At 36.7% G+C, this 20749-nt stretch overlaps 1 protein-coding gene across 1 annotated transcript in view; it reads right to left on the reverse strand.

Moving 5' to 3' along the window:
• The window catches only part of LOC136827823 (chromo domain-containing protein cec-1), a 31099-nt gene extending 10843 nt beyond the window's left edge, over positions 1-20256 (reverse strand). The window contains exon 1 of the mRNA XM_067085283.1: positions 19923-20256. Coding sequence (XP_066941384.1) covers positions 19923-20256 — 334 coding nt within the window. The remainder of the gene's footprint in view (positions 1-19922) is intronic.
• Between the last annotated feature and the right edge of the window lie 493 nt (positions 20257-20749).

A 20749-nucleotide genomic window follows, 5' to 3' on the forward strand; every position in this document is an offset into this window, starting at 1 on the left:
TAGTGTAATATCAGATCTCAAGAGTTAGTGATTTAGATAACAGCGTAATTTAAAATTGGTAATGCGTTTTAATAATAACATCGTCTTTGTTTTGAAAGTGTGCCGTATGTTTGGATCGTGTTGAGATTTCATTAAGAGCTTCGTCCTATACGATTTTCTGCTCAAATTATATATGCCTTTTTGATTTTTTCATGATGTAAATGCATCCATTGTTTGGTTTATTTATCTTCTTTTTTATCATGATTATGTCATGTTTTGTAAGATTGTATTGCTCTGATCACTTATTGTTCTGGCATCGCCTGGTTGTTTCATTTTCCCACCGAACCCAAATAAATTTTTGAGTAAATGCAGTTGATTCTGATTTTAGAGATTGCTGTTTATTGTTCTGACATCGTTGGTTCCCTCTCTCTTTCTTCAAAAGAGAAAAGTTAACGCAGAATATTTGTGTGGCCACTGGTGTTGATCTTAGGAAAACCTAACAGCGCCCGATAAAATGTGTGTTTTGTGGATTTTGCAAAGGTTTTCACAAGCTTGTGTAAGGTAAAGTGAATTTTACTTATCACCATGGAATAATAAGGTATATTAGGGAAATTTTGCTCTAGTGAAATTATTATTGATAAATCTGTTGTGTATTTTTGTGTGTTCTTGTGTTTGCAATCTCTTGATTTTTCACATCTTATATTTTGGTGATTTAATATTTATTTACTTAGCATTTTAAATATTTCTTGATAATTTAACGTTGCATACTTGATTTAAGATTTATCTATAGATTTACTTTTCAAATCTTGAGTAATTCTTGATAGTTTAAATTATGCCTAATTTAATTTCTTGATAAATTAAAGTTTTGTTATTTAGTATTGTTTAATAATTTAACTCAAGACTTAATTAAATTTTTTGTGTTTTCAAGTAATTGTAAATTTTTCAGATTGTGAATTCTAATTATAAATTTTGAATTTAAAAATAAATTTTTGTATTTAGTGTCTTTAAAAAAAGTGTTTCATTTATTGACCACCAGTGAACAGGATTAATTGTGTGCATAAGGCAAAGTGATAAACATGTTTTGTTTCTTTAGTTTTGCTGAAGTGAATTAAGACCAAGAAAACTGTTAAAGTTGTTTGATGGAGTGATGCCATTTTACTCTAGCATATTTCTTGTTTAAATGTTGATACCTCACACTTGTTTTGATAAACTTAGTTTGATTTTCATGTGATTAGTAAAGCTTTTAAGGGATCACTGTTACCTTTAGAGTACTCAGTCATAATTTTTATTGTTATGAGAGTTTATTTGGTTGATCTAAATTGAATTTTTTTTATCAGTAATAACCAGGTACTTGGAATGCTTCATGACAATATATATATGTATATATATATATATATATATATATATATATATATATATATATATATATATATATATATATATATATATATATATATATATATATATATATATATATATATATATATATATAATCATGAAGCTACAAATGTCACAATATCAAATTCACGCTACCTGGAATATCCCCAATGGGGAATTGTCACGAAGGGAATTTATAAATGATGAATGGATCGGTACTGCCGGGTCAAGATGGCTCAGTAGGTAGACTGTCGACTGGAGTCACTGGAAACTAACTGTGCCGAGGAATCGAGACCCGGCAGTACTGATCCATTTATCACTTATAAATTCCCCTTCGGTGATAATTCCCCATCGGGAATATTCCCGAGGTAGTGTGAATTTGATATTAAGCAACATTTGTAGCTTCACGATTGTATATAAATCACGGTGTGATAAAAAAATTTTCATATGTATATATGTATATAATTATATGTATGTGTGCGTGTTTATAATCTATTTTGATTTCATACTTCCCATTTTCTCAAACGGCTTCTTACCTCGTTAAGAAACGTGAATAAAAAGTTGACATCCCAATTTAGCTTTATTTCACAACTTGAAAACTTAGGTCGTCTCTGGCTTTTTTATTTTTTTGCAAAATAATGTAAAGGACATTAGCAGAATAATCTGGCCTACTTCAGTTTCATATTTATATTATGCCCATTACGGCGGCTTGGTCGTATTCTCTTGGCTAAACGTCAAGGGCGAGGTTAATCCGGCCTAAGAGAACGCGCTGAAGTGGAATGAAGCTCTATTACGAATTCGGCCTTTTTGTTATTTTCTAACTTTTTAAGAGTATTTCTTTTTTCTTACTGGAAAACGATGATGTTATGCTGTTACTAGAAGCTTATTACTTTTATTAATATTAATCCTTAAACTCGAGCAATTTCATAAAACAAAATTGTTGAAAATGAAAGAAGTAAAGAATTCAGAAGTTCGGTAAAATTCAAATGAAAATGGTAACTATACATAAATACATATTTCATTTTCAGCTAGCTACTAAAAATGAAATAAGTTGGACAAATAAATAAACAGAGACAAGTTGAGAATACAGAAGGAATGCTCATTTAATAAAGTTAGCCTTTTCAAAAACATGCAAACGTTAACATTTCAATGACTTCACGCACATATATTGCGTTTGCTGATATGGTTGATTTTATACATTCACTTTCAACTTCGTGTTATTACCTTTCTTCTTTTTCAGGGATATTTTTGTATCTCTTTTTTTTTTTACTTATAGGAGATCCTATTTTGCTGAGGGCTCCTTGGCAAATTAATGGTTCTTGTTGACCTATTCATTGTGAGAGAACAATGTAAAGAAAACAGGGCTTTTTGGCAAATCCAGTGGAATATTAATATTATTGGGCTCTTTTATCTATTCATTAATATTATTGAGCCTCTTGAAGAAGAAGAAGAAGAAGAAGAAGAAGAAGAAGAGGAGGGAGGAGGGAGAAGGAGAAGGAAGGATTGTACCCATAATCATAGGAACACTAGGCAGGATCCCAAGATCCCTGAAAAGGAATCTGGAAAAACTAGATGCCAGTAGCTCCAGGACTCATGCAGAAGAGTTGGCTACTAGAAACAGCGCACATAGTGAGAAAAGTGATGGACTCCCAAGGAGGCAGGATGCAACCCGGAACCCCACACTATAAAAACCACCCAGTCGAATAGGATGACTGTGATAGACAAAAAAAAAATTTAATAATAATAATAATAATAATAATAATAATAATAATAATAATAATAATAATAATAATAATAATAATAATAAACTGAAGTTTCACGTGAACTTGTCAGGCAGAAACTATTTTTCATCGTAGCTCCCAATTGAAAATTGTCCGAAAATGGCAAGCCAAAGCAAGTAGTTATGTGGAAAAAGAGTGATATGGCGTTCACTGCAACTATTGTAGCCATAACGGAAAAGAAACGTACCCAGACATTACGGTCTGGTCGATCCAAAGAGAAAGGAAATCAGTGGCGGACATTTGTCAATATTTCTTTGTGTACGAGATGCATTTTGCTGTTTGTTTATTTTCGACTGTCCTTCATAGGTCACGCATTTGCGGTAAAGGGAAGACAGTTTGTAGTTCCAGATTTTGATTCGTGAATCTCTCCGGGTGAGTCAGGGCGTTAATAAGAGGGGAATGGATGGTTACTTATACAAGACTTGTTCCTCAGTTATTTATTTATATATATATATATATATATATATATATATATATATATATATATATATATATATATATATATATATATATATATATATATATATATATAAACCTGGGGCATATGAGAGGCTCTGCAGTCTGTTAAAAGTTTTAGGAATAGTCAAGAAAGCCTAGAGGACACGGCCTGACCGGCCACAGAGATACAGGTAACTACTGAACGCCAGAGGCATTACAAACGCGTAGCTGTTTCAGTTTTCTGTAAAAGAAAACTATTGTTCCGGCTCTGTCTGTCCGTCCGTCCTCAGATCTTAAAAACTACTGAGGCTAGAGGGCTGCAAATCGGTATGTTGATCATCCACCCTCCAATCATCAAACGTACCAAATCGCAACCCTCAGTAGTTTTTCATATTTTATTTTAAGGTTAAAGTTAGCCAACGTGAGGCAATGATACTGCAGGCCACCAATGGGCCGTTTAAAGTTTCTTGTCACGGCTCATCAGCTGTCCCTCCCACCGAAAGATAGATTTATTTTCGGTGGCCTTGATTATAAGCTGTAGCGGCTGTACAGAAAACTCGATTGCGTTGAAGAAACTTCGGCACACTTTTGTTTGTTTTGTTTTCTGTAATAGAAAACTAATGAGATGTCTATTTATCTGTTAGTCCGCACTTCTCCCGTCCGCCCTCATTTTAAAATTAAGGTTAGCCACTGTAAAACTGGTATGTTGATCATCCACCCTCCGATCATTAAACATACCAAAATTGCAGCCCTCTAGCCTCATGTTTTTTTTATTTTATTGTGGTTAAGGTTTCTCGTGGGTCTGGCACCGCCGATCAATTCCTTAGGCGTCGTCGACAGAAATCTACTCGATCCCATGAGAGCGAACTAGAGCTCACCAGTCCGTGGCCGGACATTTGGCCTACGGACATCTGGCCGACAGACCTTTGGCACGGATATTTGGCCGAGTTGTACGGACATTTGGCTGAATGGACATTTGGCCGAATAGATATTTGACCGATTTTGCGAAAATGAAGAAACGTATCTACTGTTTGTCACATTGTGTTATGTGTTCTTAGTTTTGAGTTCACTATTTCGATTGTTAAATTGCTAAAACCATTCTCAGTTCACTGTTTCAGTTGAACTGGGTAACTGCCATTTCCAGCTCAAACAGTTAACCACGTCCAACGAAACCAACGCTATTAGTTCCCGTCTCCAACAGTGTTTGTAACTTGCCTCATCAAAGATACATTCGCTGGTTGGTTAGAAGTTGCAAAGGTAAGTTATTTTTTTTCCAGATCATACACCCTCCGATATATATATATATATATATATATATATATATATATATATATATATATATATATATAATTAAATGCCACTATTTACAGACCATGGAAATCATAACAACGATACGAGGAGGAAGAAAATGATTGCTTGATGGTTATGCCTACATTGTTGATAAAAGAAAAGTTACTGGCGATGTGAACGTAAAGGAAGATGTGGTGGGCGATTAAAGACAAGTTATTCAAGGCATCACGCATCCGCCTGATCCACGCAACCTGTCATTGAAAACTGGCCACGGACTACAAACTCTTTAGTGGCGAGAGCTTTTGAACAAAGAATGGCAGTCACCCACCCTATTTGCCGTTTAGTGACGAAGATAAGGAAAGAACAAGCAAACTGGGAGCTAACAATCGAGATGGTCAATTCCGGAGTTGCACTGAGATCTTCAAAGAAGAAGTACTCTTGAATACAAGGCTCATGTCTCAGAGGGAATATGAAAAAATAGATTTTTTGAGAGCTATTGTGAGCTATTGCGCACAATCTTTAAAGAAATAATCTTACTGTTTTTTATTATTTTTCTGCAATAAACATAACATCTTTTAATCAAATGAATTTTACTACAATAAACTACTTAATCTTACTGTTTAAGAATTATTATTATTATTATTATTATTATTATTTTGCTATCTTTTAATCAAATTGATTTTACTACAATAAACTTAAAGTTTATTCTTACTGTTTTTATTAGTTTTTCCTGCAATAATCATCTTTAAATCAAATGAGTTTATTACATTTTCGGCCAAATGTCCTTCGGTCAAATATCTATTCGGCCAAATGTCCATTCAGCCAAATGTCCGTCGGCCAAATGTCCTTTCGCGAATATCCGTTTCAATCCGACGGCCAAATACCCACCAGTCGTAGCTTAAGTTTCATAACACATCGAGTGTTTCATACAGAAATCGAATCTCTAGTTTTCTCTTTAGCCTTAAACATTTGCATCTGATTCTTATGTTCTTGTGCGGTTTATATCAAAGATAACCGGCTCTTTTTCCCCTAAACAAACTGTAGATCCCCATTCTCGGTATATCAAAGACCGGCTGGGATCGTCTAAGCAAGTGCGCCAGTTATCGATGAAATATTAAATCATTATGGCAGTATAATGTGCAGCTGGTACAGATATACAAGAAGTCCTGCGCCTTTTAACATGGATTTTACAGGTGGTTTGCGCGCAGTAAGGAAAACGGATACTTTTTCAAAAGAAAATGGATATAATTAATTATTTGGGTAACTAAAATAGTTACACCCGTCGAAGCTAGTTCGGTTGTCTTCGGACTTGATTGTAAAAGTATTTAGAAAATGGGTAGGAATATCGGATCTTCAAGTAATTAGCGTTCATGAACGTATTTTGTCAAAATTTTTACATAAAATTCCCTGTAAAAGATACTGATTCACAACGTACCAAATGAAGATAGTCATATTACAAAGAAAAGTCTTAATTGTATATGGAAATGGAAAAATAGCAGTTAATAAGGATTGTTATTATTAGGTTTAAATCTGAATTTATTTTTAATCTGATTATAAATATTCAACAATCAAAATCATAAATATATCAATTAAAAACATATGGCAACATTTACGTGTAGCCTACAGAGAGATGTAACCTTGTGTTTGGTTATAGTTAAATTGACAGACAATTTCCAACTTACATGTTAAGAGGTAAAATGTGAACAGTTTGTCGGTAACCTTATGGAAGGAAACTGCAAATTAAGTATATCAAAATTATTATCAGTTGCGATATAAAAAAAATGGAATTTGTGTATCAAACGGGGACATAAAACGTGCAGTTGTTGCTGTTTACAATAGAGTGACATTTATGTCAGCACGAAAAGAGAAATAGAAGCATAACATAAAAGCAGTGGCAACAAATAAAAAACTGAGATCTGAGGAGATGCTTTTTACACCAGTTACTGTATACAGTTCAGGTCAGCAGACAGGTGTCAAAAGGCTGAATGAAGACATGCAACTTTCGCCAAATACGAGATCAGAAATTTTCCATTCGTCCAGCATTTGTTTAGTCATTTAGGCTAGATATTCACTTCGATGCGTTAAAATGAAGGATGTATTTCCATTTTACATAGCCAAGAAGTTACTTAAATTCTGCTTGTGCCTTCTGACAGGCCCAAAATACTAGAACCACCATTAGTTACACGGAGGCAGTGGCGACAGGGCCCAGGAGTGACCAAGGTATATACCTTGAGAGTGACAGCAGTCTATCTTAGCCTAAGCTATCCTCGGAACTCTTTTCAGTTTGAATGTTAAAGTCGCTGCAGCTTAAAAGCTGGTAAGTTGATATCTGGGTCCTAAAGACATTTTAATGAAGTCTCTGAGCTCACTGCTTGACGTAGCACTGATGAAAATGGGAAAGGAGACTTTTAATTTCTCCCAAACACATGAAACATCTTTTTTCACCAGTAATCTCATTTATTATGCATCTTTTACCAGTTTTATTGTATAAGCCATTTTTGTGTGCTCCACTAGACATACTCTTAAAGAAATGGCCTTTATTCTGTTGTTAATGACTTAGTTGTTTTCATGGCTAAAGGAAAGTGTGGTGCCTGTAATTTGTTTGAACTTTTTTTTTTAACATTGCACAGCATGATTTGTTGCTCTAGGACTAGGAAATCGTTGGCACAGAAAGTGATGCACAGATAGATTTGAAAAAAAATATCGTGAAAATAGAACTTAGGGAAGAACTTTTTCAAAATCAGGATCTGGAGGGCAAGGTTCCACACGGATGAGTGCTGGGTTTAGCCAAGCCCTGTCTTGTATTGGCACAATTACATTTTCGTACCAGCTAAAAAAAACGTGGTTTGCTTTAATCTATGATACATAGTTTCACGTGCACATCCATTAGCGTGGAAAATGCAAAGGAAAAAGGATTAGGGTGCTGGAGACGTTTGGTCCTCAGGAACTATAATCAACATCAGATTCAATTAGAAGACTGGGAGTGAGACTAGACTGTCTTTGAGTCGTTAAATCAATAAGTAGTAAAAGTGTTATGTTATCGCTTGGGACACATTGCATTTACAGAGAAATATATAGACTAGCATGACATTCAACTTCTTCTGTATGATTATGTAAGTAAGTTAGACTATGATAACCTAGGGTGTGCGTTCTTACCTGGCTAGTGGAACAGAACCGCCATCAAACCTAACCTAAAGTGCCCTAAGTCATCTAGTGAAATAGAGATAAATCCTAACCCTACTCAACCAAATTAACCTACCCCAGATGGCCCATCCTAACCAGACCTAGAGCACCAGAAATCGTAACAGTGAATTATAGAAATTAATGTCAACCTAAACTAGTACAATGGCTTTTAATTGACAAGGGAATACATTTTAACTGACAAGAAGCACCTCCAGTTCCCTCTTAGCACTACACACAACATAGTCGTTACTGTTAAGTCAAGGGGTACTCAGGGGCGTCATTTCAGATTTTTGATGGGGGGGGGCAAAGGCGGTTTAGCGAGCGAAGCGAGCCTAATCATCTGGGTTTTTTTTATTTTGAGCTATTTTATGTGCTTTTTGAAGCACATAAAATAGATAGATTGATAGGATATAACTTAATGTGATGACACATTTGAATTTCGGTAGGAATAATGGAAAACCAGCTGCTGTTACTTCTTGGGGCTTGGTGGGGTGAGGGGGGCCATGTTGAGACTTGGGGTTCGGCATCTTGAGTCTTGGGGAGCAGTTCCCCAGCCCAGACCCCCTAAATGACGCCCCTGGGGGTACTGCTAGATGGCGAACGTTTGTTCCTCTTGTCTCAATCCCAGTCATGCAATTAAATTGGGAGAGAGAGACTGTTAGTGGAAGGAATTATGGTGCAAACAGAGGAGTGGTTATTTTACGGTTGATTTTCCACATAAGAATAATAAAGTTAGTGCCCTGTCCAGTGGCAGTTCTTATATATAATGCAGTCAATATTGAACGGAATATAAATGGATTATTAACGAGAATGCACTTAGGAAAGTCCAACGACTTATAAGTGAATACGAACCAATGATTATATGTGTACAACACATAGGAAAACTTGTTCCAAATATAGGTAACTATCTTCTAGCCACAACATCAAAAGAAAATGAAAATAATTTTGGAACAGCAATAAATGTCCATAATAAAATGATATACGACAAAGTAGATATAGGTTACACTGAATTACAAATTTCAGCAATAACAGTGAAAATAGAAAATAATACAACCAACCTAATAAAAAGTACGATTTAAACATATTACAGAAAATAATAAAAGAATTTAAGAATCCTATATTAATTGTAGGAGATTTCAATGCACATAATCTAATATGGGACTATAACAATATTACACCGAATAAAGATGGATGAAAAATAGAAAACTTAATGAACACTAATACTCTCTGTTGTCTGAATAACAACGAAGTAAATACAGTACATATTGTTAACAAAACCCATGCTATAATGCATTAATAGGTCCCGTTGCTAAGTAACCTGGTGGTTCTTAGCCACGTAAAATAAGTCAATAGATGTTAATCACTCAGTGGTCTTTGTTCAACAAATATAGTTGACAAACTAGACTGGAAAACATGTGATGACTCCTACTCAAGTGATAATTTTCCCATAATATCCTTATTAAATAATAAACCAAAACCATACTTCCCACATTATAGCATGCAAAAAGCAGATTGGGACATTTTTAACTTGCATAACAGAAAGGTACCGCCATATGATTATTTGAAAAATCATAATGAGACAAATGAATTCTTTGCATCCTTCATTAAAAAGGCAGCAGACGAAGCTATTCCTCACTCAGAACACCCATAATAAAAAGCATAAAGTCCCCTGGTGGTCGGATGATCTATCTGAGTTAGTACGAGAAAAACTCTCTCTAGCAGGAAGGTTAGATACTCTAAACAGAAGATTCAATAAAATAAATCAAAACCATTCCTAGAAGAAAATGTATTAAAAATGACAACTATATTATTAGAAATAGATCCATTAAAACCTTTATATGATAAAATATCAGTCCAAATTTAGAAAGGGAGTTATAAAAGTTAAAATAATATCTTGGGGGCATATGTATCAGAAATAACAAGCGAACATCCATTCAAAAAGTATGGGAAAAATTCCGAAAAATAAATGGGACAATCTTTGACCACCCAGACAAGCTATATTTGATGATGGCAACAAAATTTTAGATCCGTTCGAAATTGGTAACATACTTGGGGAAAGTTTTGACAAAATAGGCAGTGACCAAAATTTGGACAAACATTAAAAAAAAAAAAGATTAAAACAGAATCTATAACACTTAATTTTGACACAAAAGAAGATATATATTATAATAAGAAATTCAGTATGGAAGAGTTGGAATATGCTCTCTTGGACAGTAATAAATTTGCTTTTGGAGGTGGTGATATTTACTTTGAAATGATCTGCCACCCACCGAGCACCTTTGGCAAAATCGTACTTATTAAAATTTTGCAATCATTTATGGCTCCGAAACTTGTTTCCAGATGAATGGCGAAATGCGATAACAATTCCTATACCCAAAACTGGAAAAGATCCTAGTAATGTGAATAATTATAGACCTATCTCTTTAACAAGTTGTATATACAAGTTGTTGGAGAAAATGGTAAATGCACGACTTACGTGGCACGATTACGTGGCAAAATTAAATTTTGATTCCTACCCAGTTTGATTCACAACGTAATAGGTCTGCATTAGATTCACTGTCTAATTTGGAAGACCATATACGTAGAGTTTTGAAAGAAAGCAAATTCAATAGCTGTCTTTTTTGACATTCAAAAGGCATACGACACTACATGGAGGTATGCAATATTAGAAACATGACAAAATAACATCATACACCGCCATCTTCCTAAATTTATTAAAAACTTTATGACCGATCGCACTTTAAAGGTGAGAATAGACAATGTTTTTTCCAAAACATTTCCACTTGAAAATGGAGTTCCACAATTAATGACATCAATAACATGCTACCGATTGGAATTAAAAGTAACCTTTACATGGATGATTTTGCCATATATTATGTAGCATCACGCATAAAGCATGCAGAACAAATGATTAATAAAACTATAATAAAAATAGATTAATGGACCCCATCTGTAGGCTTTAGATTTTCCATAGAAAAAAAACTCAAGCTGTTATGTTTTAAAAATAAAAATTTGAAAAAAAGTGAAGAAACAGAATTAAAAAGGAGAAACCATAATATACCAGTTAGCCAAACTGTAAATTTTTAGGACTGATATCTGATGCACACCTGAATTGGAAAGCCCATATAACTTACATAAAATCAAATTCCAAAAGAGCTTTAAATCTAATTAAAAAACTGTCGCACACCAACTGTGGAGCTGACAGACATACTCTTACTACACTGTATAAAGCAACAGTGTCATCAATCATTGATTACTGAAGTGAAATGTATGGTTCAGCGTCAGGAGCAGAATTGAAAATATTAGATCCAACTCGCAATGAAGGACCAAAAATACGCACAGGAGTATTCAGCTCCTTACCAGTCTCCTCTGTACAAGTTGAATGTGGCGAACTGCCATTGTTCCTCCGTAGAGAATTCATAACAATAAAAAGTGCATTAAGAATCAAGAAAAATTATTCACGACAAAAAATCTATTTGATCTAAGGGATATATTTATAAACAATCATTCACCACCTTTCCCAATTAGAGCTAATAGATTGTTCGAGTCAGTAAATATAAATATACAATTGCTTTCAACAGTGTAGTTGCCACCCTATGGGACTATGAATAAAGTAAAGACTTGCTCTCACCTGAAATATTTATCAAAAAGTCACTCCTATACCCAGGAACACCATAGACGAAAAACCATAGATCATATATACACTGATGGGTCTAAAATCACAACATGGAATAGGATATGCAGCTACTGTTTATCCCAGAACAAAACTAAGAATTTTTATTTTGCCTAATAATGCCTCAGTCTTCACAGCAGAGTTGTGTGCAATCGCAGCAGCCATCAAAATTATAAAACAAATATCATTCAATAATTATGTGATTTTTAACGAATCAAGAAGCGCTATAGAAGCTGTTCAAAGTTACTACCCAAAAGATTATATTGTACAGCATATTAAATTTGAACTTCACAGATTGTATAATAATGGAAAAAATATTGAAATATTTTGGATCCCTGCCCATGTAGGGATTAAGGGAAATGAAGAAGCTGATAAAGTAGCTAAAGGAGCAGTCCTCATGACAAGAGCAAATGTAAAAATCCCAATTAATGATTATATAAGAGTCTAGAGATACAAAAACAATCATTGTCGGTAAATGGCAAAATATATGGAACGAGAAACCTATAAATAATAAACTGAAACAAAGTCCTGTGTTGGAAAATGAGTTTATCATATCAGAGGGAGAGGCGCGCACAAGTAATTCTGACGCGTCTGCGAATAGGCTGCACTCGTTTGACACATGGACACTTAATGAACAGTCCACATGGTCCTCCCCCCAAATGCCCAGAGTGCAAAGTTTTGATAACAATCAAACTTGTGTTGTGTGACTGTCAGAAATATAACCAACAGCGATTATCAACCTCTGGAAGTAAATCAATGCGGGAAATTTTGTCAGAATTTTCTACATTTTCAATCATTCCAATTTTAACATTCATGAGGAACTGTAATTTAATAGACAAAATAATAATGTTATTTAATTTATTCTGGATTTCAATTTTTATTTTATTTTATTTTTATATTTTTAAATTATTTATTGTATGTATAGAAATGTGCAAATGTATTTAATGCGTACATGTGTTCCAGTGTAAAAGCATATACCTTGTACATTTTTTTCTCTTTTAAATTTCATCTTCATTCATTCATCATCACGCGAACGACCTATTTGGTATTTCATCCTAATCCTTCGGGCCTAGCCTATGAGAGCTAATGGTCAGCTCAGTTGTCTGGTTAAACTATCTTAACAATGAACGGAATATATTGGTTTTTAATGGGTTATTCACCATTGTTAAGTTCTTTACAACTCGGATATGGCTTTGGAACGTTTGTTTTCAAGACTGTAGGTATGTGTTACAGATGAGATATAAAATTCCAGTTCAGTTAGAGTACCACACTTTAAGACACCCTGATCTCTAAAGAATACATCGTAAAAATAGTGATTGTTTAAAGGTTGGTTGCCTAAAGTCAGGAACTCACTTCATTTATCAAAGAATTACTAGGAATCACCTGAACAAACAGAAGAATATTTCTCATTATCTATTCTGTATACATATTGTAAAACCATCATTTACTTCTATAACGCTTGAGTATAATCTTGAAGTATTTGTCCCTCTGCAAACCCCATCACTCTAGCTCTGATCCTGTCAACCCTCTAATCCCCTTCTAGCTGGCTTTCTTTGTGGACTAGATATGGCTTCTTCAGTGGAGCTAAAGAAGCTGTGCCGGTGCTTTTGAGAATAGATATCTCATAAGAGGTCTGAGTCTCAAAACTAGGATCTTTTGCTGCTGTTAAGGAGTTTTGTAAAACAATAACTGCCCTCAGAAGAAGCATTGTCACTATATCTCCCGTCATTTGTATCTTCAGAACAAACCAGCAAGCTACACACACTATGGGGTTCCATGAGCTGGAACTCAATAGATTGTTATTTATGGCTCAATTTGTGTGAAGAGATATAAACTGCTGGCAGCCAAGACTATTCCACTGCAACTCTTTGCCATTCTTCTCTGTCTTGTCATAATCAGGATAAAGATGATCATACTCTCTATACAACCAGAGCGATGCCCTCAACCTACTCGGACGAGGACTTTTGGGAGACATGCCTATATGTTTCACTCCACAGGATGTTTCAAGGAGGAAGCTTTAAGAAACGTGATTTGTTCCTATGTAATACAAATCTTCATTCCTTAAATAAGAATGAGCTTGCAAATGCGAGCTGGAATGGAGGTTTAAAAACTTGCTGACAAGGTAGTTAATTATCGACAGGTAGGAGGAAACTCCACCTATAGTTCTGCACTCCATTTTGCTTTCAGCTGCCATCAGATGCAGACGTCTGTTCTTTGGCTCTCTTTGCATCCTTTTGATGTTATTAACTTTATGCTTTGTGCCTTTTAGTATTTTTGTTCTTTTTCCTATTTGTGAGATTTTGTGGTTGATACGAAATGGATCAAACTCATAAATCATAACAACCATCTACTTCTACACTACACGGAAACCACTCATTAAGAGGCACTGCCCCAGGCAAGATAGACCCTACAAGCTTTTTTCTTTCTAGCATGGAAATGAGAGGATCCTTGTTCTGAGCAGTACGAGTGGCAGCCAGAAAAATGAGTAAAGTTTGCGGCTAAGAACAAGGTTAAGGAGACTTCACCAGTCCTTCCACCTGCCAAGCTTCCACCCATTGTTTTGACAACAGAGGGAGCCATCTCCATTTCGTTGTCACACCAATCGCTTGGTGGAGAGTCAACGAGAGGAAGAGGATGTTCTCTCTGGTATGTTGTTTGAGGCTTTCAGTGAGAGGGAGAGTCTTCTATTAGCAGACACTCCCCAGGTGGAAGGAAGACCTATCACCTATCTACTAACCTGACTATTCTTGCAGGTTAGGAGGAGACCGAGACTCGAGAGTTATGGTCATTCCTAGGGATCTCTGGGGAGCCCACTGTGAAGGTTCTATTGAGTTCCCTCTCTGTTTCTTTGGCGACTCCTGGGACTCCTGTAACTGCAAAGTAATCCCTTGATTATCTGGATTAATAGAGCCAAGGCCTGTTAGATATGGGTGAAATACAGATAAGGGCAAGTATAAAATCTAGGCGTGTTAAAGGGCAACTCCATACCTTCCTCACTTAACCTTGTCAGTACTGCATGTTTATAAACAACCATCACACTTTAAACTTTTCCCATAGTTGTAACAAAATAGAGTGCATACATACTCTTGAAAAAATGCAACCTCCTTTTTCTGCTTTCTAGTAAATGACACACTTCACATTTCAGAAGTAGGTAGCCTAACTGTGTTTACCCACAGCTTACCACGGGTTTATGACTTTTGATATACTTTCTTACCAGTTGTCACCATATTGCAGTACCATACACCCGGTACAAATTGTGTATATATCAACTAGTGACCTAGGCTGAGTGTTAAACTCTCAGTATCTATTTCCAAAGTCAAATAGGTTATTATAGCTATATATTTAAGATATAGGTTAATGGTAATGAAACTGACATTTTACCTACTGTATCCATTTATACTGTTATTATCATGATGTATCATCATTGTAATAAGTATAAAAAACCAGTCATCCACCATATGCATTTTCATAGGCTAAGCTAATGTTTATATCCTCAGAATCAGCTGATTGGGCCTACTACCAAAAGAATTAATAGAATCATTTTTCATTTGCTAAGAGAAATTAATATATTATTGGAATCATATTTTTATTTTTTGCACCTAAATGTAAAACGGGTATACAAAGGTAAACTAAAATACTTATTTAAACTCCTCAAAATAGCAAAAAGCTGTTTCTCAGTTCATTTGTTTACGCCGCCGATGTTGTGTATGTCGATGTTGTGTATGTTAGTTTTTGGTAAGTGGTTGTTAATTATAAGAGATGGTCATGAGAATGTTACATAAGCCATAAACTTGGTAATCTTGTTTGAAAACCTTCATGAATGTTACATAAGCCATAAACTTGGTAATCTTGTCTGAAAACCTAGACTCGTACAATTTACTGAAAATGAAATTCGCTCTACAAGCATAGGCTAGCGTAGTATGATCTACTAAAAATGAAATTCGTTCAGTAAATAAAGGCTATTTTTATTTTTACTCTCATTTATTTAACAATAAGATGAGATTACTGAGGAAAAGAGGTTAGACTCATAATATCTGGGCTATTGAAAATGCAGCTCGCATGATACACGAGATATGTATACGATGAAATCATGTTTAGGGAACGAAATTTTAAAGGTCGCATGATACGCGGTGATCGAATGATACATGAGTATATAAATTATGACATATTTCATTTGTTTTACTCATTTTGCCCTGTCAGGGAAACTGTGTTGTGTAAAACATCCTGTCTAAATCTTGAGTACATACGGCATTTCTCAATGATGACTATCCAAGGCAAATTCATTTTAAGAACACTATTAAAAAGTAGTCGATTATTTTATGTTTTACTGGAATTAATGATTTTCCATTTCACCTCACCTTCTCCACATAGTGTGTGCATTCATGTGTGTTTCTTAGCGTAGTATCCTGTGTTGCCATTTTTCATTTTTGCTTTGCTTGATTTAATGTACAAAATTTCATGACAAGTTTAGTTCATCCTAAGTATGATTATCACGCATATCAAAACAGTACACAAGAGAATATTTTATCACTGTTGATATTTCGTCTCTAATTAAAAATATTTAAAATGCGACTTGAGATGTCGCCTACACGTTGTGCTATTTATAACTTGAGTCTTGGTGCCACCAATGAAAGCAAAGAAGTGTGTGTGTGTACCTATGCTACACACGCGATTGCATTTATCTTCTGTGCTGTGAAAATTAAAAAATGAGAAAAGCAGTATAAATATAAATGAGATTAGCATAAAATAAAAATAAGAAAAGGGAAGGAGTGTGTTGTGTGTGTTTTATCTGCTTTAATGTAAGTGATTCCTCAGTTGTTGTTCTCTCTCTCTCTCTCTCTCTCTCTCTCTCTGCAAAGAGGGAAGGTCTTCTGTTTGTGTGTTAAGAATGTAAGGTGATTCCTCAGTTCTCTCTCTCTCTCTTCTAATGTCTCTCTCTCTCTCTTTCTTTTTATACCATATCTCCTCTTCTGTTTTCTTGCTTTGTGGTCGACGTGTTTCATTGTAAGTTACATTACAGTGCTGTACATGTCCCTTAACCCTTTCAGCCCAGGCTGAATATACATTAGCAATACCCCAAGACTGGACAAACTTTAAGGTCGGCCAATTTAAGATAAAAAAAAAAACACTGGTAAAAGGAAGATACACAAATGCACATGGTTTAAGAAAAAAAATTTAACAAATTTTTCCAAGACACTCGTAAAAATATGCTAATTTTAGCAAATTGCACATGTCCTAATAATTTTCAAAATTTTATTTTGTAAAATCACAATTACAGCTCACATAATATCACAACAAATAAGAACTAAAATCAGCAACAGTCCTTGAGTATATTTATGGCAAAATATTTAAGAGATGTACTGGGATGGGGAGATGTATTACCTTTTAGTGAGTTATATGTTCTAATATGTTTTTTTACTTAACACAGTTACAATTACAATTACACTGACGTGCTATCATAACAGATAAGAACTAAAACCAACAGCAATCCCTGATTATATTTATGGGCAAATATGTACAAGATGTACTGGAACAGGAGAAGTAGGACATTCCCTTGCAAAATCTTAAGTCACACTGATCCCTTGCTTTATATCCTGGACTGAGGTGTTAGTGTTGCCATAAGAGTTGCCATAAGTCATTCATGGCCCATTTATATAACAGGAACAATTTCAAGCAAAATTCTTTCAAATATTATGGTGCAAAATAACAATGTGAACTGAACTGGGGGGTTTCATACGCAATTATTGGGGATCATAAGAGCCCTGATGTCCACTAAGGGTTAATAAAATGTAAAGAAATCATAAGTGTAAAAACATGAAAAAAACAAGCTCTAGCAAGCCAGGCATCTACCTAACCTTCTTCAACAATCAACACTGCATCCCCATCCTTTCCCAACCAGGGAAACTGCTCCCTAGCTCCAGCCACCGTCCAAAACCACCCTTTCTCTGAGTGAGCTCCTCTACACAGCCTTACTGCCCCTCCTCTCCCTTGGCACCCAGCAATAAAAACCAACCCCAAACCCTTTCTCAGTCTGTTTATGAGTGTAAGCAGTGTTATCAACATTTTCCTGAGTCCACACAGCATTGCCAACCATTGGAGAGCAGTTTTTTCAATTTTTTGGGAGTTTATATATATATATATATATATATATATATATATATATATATATATATTTGTATATATACAGTATATATGTATTGTTACGGGAGTCATTTGGTGGATGAGGTTAATTATTAATTACTGTGATTAATACAGCCTTGCTATACCAAAGACCCACGTAATCCTATAATTAAGGCTGGAAGTTACCCAAAAAGATAGACAATAACTTAATTAGATTAGGTCTCCAGTTGGACTTAGGTTGCTGAATATTTTGATTTACTATTGACTAATAAATTACGTATTCCCAGTGATCACCCACCCAGTCCAACACAATGGATTTTACCGAGGAATCTACATGAGCCAATAACAGCTCTCCACCTCGCCCCGACACGGGAAAATCTCCTCTATGACGCAACAGCTGATAGCTCTAGTACCGGTCTTGTAAGCAGTTTTCTAGATTATTAAAGGCTATTCGTCTTCCAAACAATGGTATGATCAGGTCTCAAGGCTTGCCTGAGGATTACTTATAATTGACCCCTCCCTAATTCTTAATTACTGCAAGGGGAATATTTTATACAATCTTACTAGGCAACACTAATTATACTTCGTATACAGTGGGAGAAATAGCAAAGAAACGGCAAGTAATTGTCATTATCAGACTTACCTTACGTAGAATGCTTGTGCGTGCATGCAACTTCCGCCCGGGGTCTGATAATGCAACTAACGATGGTTCCACTAAATTAGTAAATAAACAGAGGACAGAGTAAGCAGGAGCACTAACGATGGTGTGCTCTGTAGGACTTCTTGTTTCCCTCTCTGACCCTAGGTTGGGAAGCAGGATCGCTGTTGTTTTCAAACAGTGATCCTTCCGTAGCTTGCAGGCGGTCAGAAAGAGTAACAAGAATTCACCGATACATAGTACAGATGAAAATGAGGCTACAGGACACCCTAACTAAAGAGGGCCTGGTGAGACCCTCCCTGTTGGATAGGTCTCTAATACTAACCTATCAGCTACTAAGACGGTTGAGTTTTGAACACAATAACAAAACACAGTTAGCTTTCCCTCCCTTGCTCCCAGGGTAGAAGCTAGTCCTTGGTGCTGTCTTGTCTCGTCTTGTCTCGTCTTGTCTCGTCTTGTCTTGTCTTGTCTTGTCTTGTCTTGTCTTGTCTTTTCCTTTTGGTTTTAATTCTATTCCTACAGATTAAAGGAGAGAGGTCGAACAGCAATATTTATAAAAAACTACCCCCTTTAAAAGGCCTGGCTTCCTCCCTTTCAGGCGTGAAGGTCTGTACTAAGCGAGCTGTTCGCCTTGATTACTTTGCTTTTCCCCTGAACAGATTTGTTCCTTGCAATCAACTAGCTAAGGATCTACCTGACTCTAGAAAGGGCTATGAGCTTTTAATCACTTACTTCTACAGACGCCTAACACTACCTAAAGGTGCTTACAGTTATTACGTGCTGCCTCCTATGATCGTGATGTTCAGGCCTAGCCAAATGGTACATTCAATGGCATCTATGACCTAACCTACTAGAACACGGCCATAGCACCAACGTAAAGGACAATGAGAATGTTACAAGTATACAATGTCTTGCACTACAACTTGTAATTACTGTTCTGTACATGAGGTTTGCCTCATATGCTAAATGCTTGCCTCACTGAGGTATTAGGCCATGCGTGTCATGAGCTCAGCGGCTCTCTTCACAATAGTTAGGATGGCTGGGTTTTCAATTACAATGTACTTAAGTGGTTACTGCGGCTAAATGTAAGGAGTAAGTGACAAGGTTACTGCTGCATTGTACTCATTCTGGGCTAGGCTATAGTATGATAGAGATCATGCTGGCTACCTCCTCTGGACAAGGAGCCAGGATCACTCTAAGATGGAAAAGCACTGTGCCGAGAGGGCGCTAGTGCCAGGATGAGCTCATGGCTCTGCAACTACTTGGCTCTCTTCCATCCCTTCTTCTTCTTCTTCGGGTTCCTCCAAGGCCTTTCTATATCAGTCCAAGGAGGTAATGAGGGCACCGACTCGGGGGAAAGGCCAGAAGGGCTAGCGGGAGTGAGGTCAGGGGTAACCTCAGAGGCTACAGGAGGGCTCCCAACTCCGGCTGCTGCGACAACTGGAGCACGAGCGGTCTTGACCTCTGCATCTGGGAAGGCCACTTCCTGGTCTTCCAGAGAATGTAGCAGATTGGTCCACCAGAGGTTCATCCTCTGGGGACAGATTTAGTGACGAAGAAGTGTCACGTACTGGAAGCTCACAGGTCGCTATGATTAGTGCCTTGAGGGGTCCTGGATCTCCTGAAGGAGGATCCACCTCATCATCTGAATCTGGCACAGGGTCCTCGTTGAGCGGTGGCTCAACGTCCGAGATGGATGGAGCATGGCACTGCTCAGCGCTTGCAAGTGACACCGGCAGCGACTGAGGGTCAGGCATCCCTGACGAGGGGTCCGGAGGTGCAATACGTCACGGATGGCTTGAGTTGGGCTGAGACAGAGATTCCTGCCCCAGCTGGAGATCAGAGCCTCTCGGAGAGTCTTGGTCAGGAGCGTCCGCTGGTTGTTGCTTATTTGGGCAACCCTCCCAATTAGTGAAGTGGTCTGTCCTCTTGCATGTCCTACAGTGGTGCTGCTCCTCCTGAATGTCTCTTTGGAGAGAGGGAGGGCCTCGTTGCTGGCCATTCTTTCGTGGAGAGAGAGGACTAGTCCAAGAACGGTTTTGTGTGCGCCCCTTCCGCTGACCACTTCAGTGGGCGGAAGGTGGGTTTTTTTCTTGTGTGCTACAGTCTGGGCCTCCGTGGAGGAGGTAGCATGGCTGCGAAGTGGCGTTGGGGAAGGGCTTCCCCAGAGGAGGTCCCGACTCAACAGGAAATTCACTCCGGGCTGAATTCCACCCACCACACCAAGGCGGTGAGGTAGCATGCCCCGAG

This window comes from Macrobrachium rosenbergii, chromosome 42 (assembly GCF_040412425.1).
Source record: "Macrobrachium rosenbergii isolate ZJJX-2024 chromosome 42, ASM4041242v1, whole genome shotgun sequence".
Lineage (NCBI taxonomy): Eukaryota > Metazoa > Arthropoda > Malacostraca > Decapoda > Palaemonidae > Macrobrachium > Macrobrachium rosenbergii.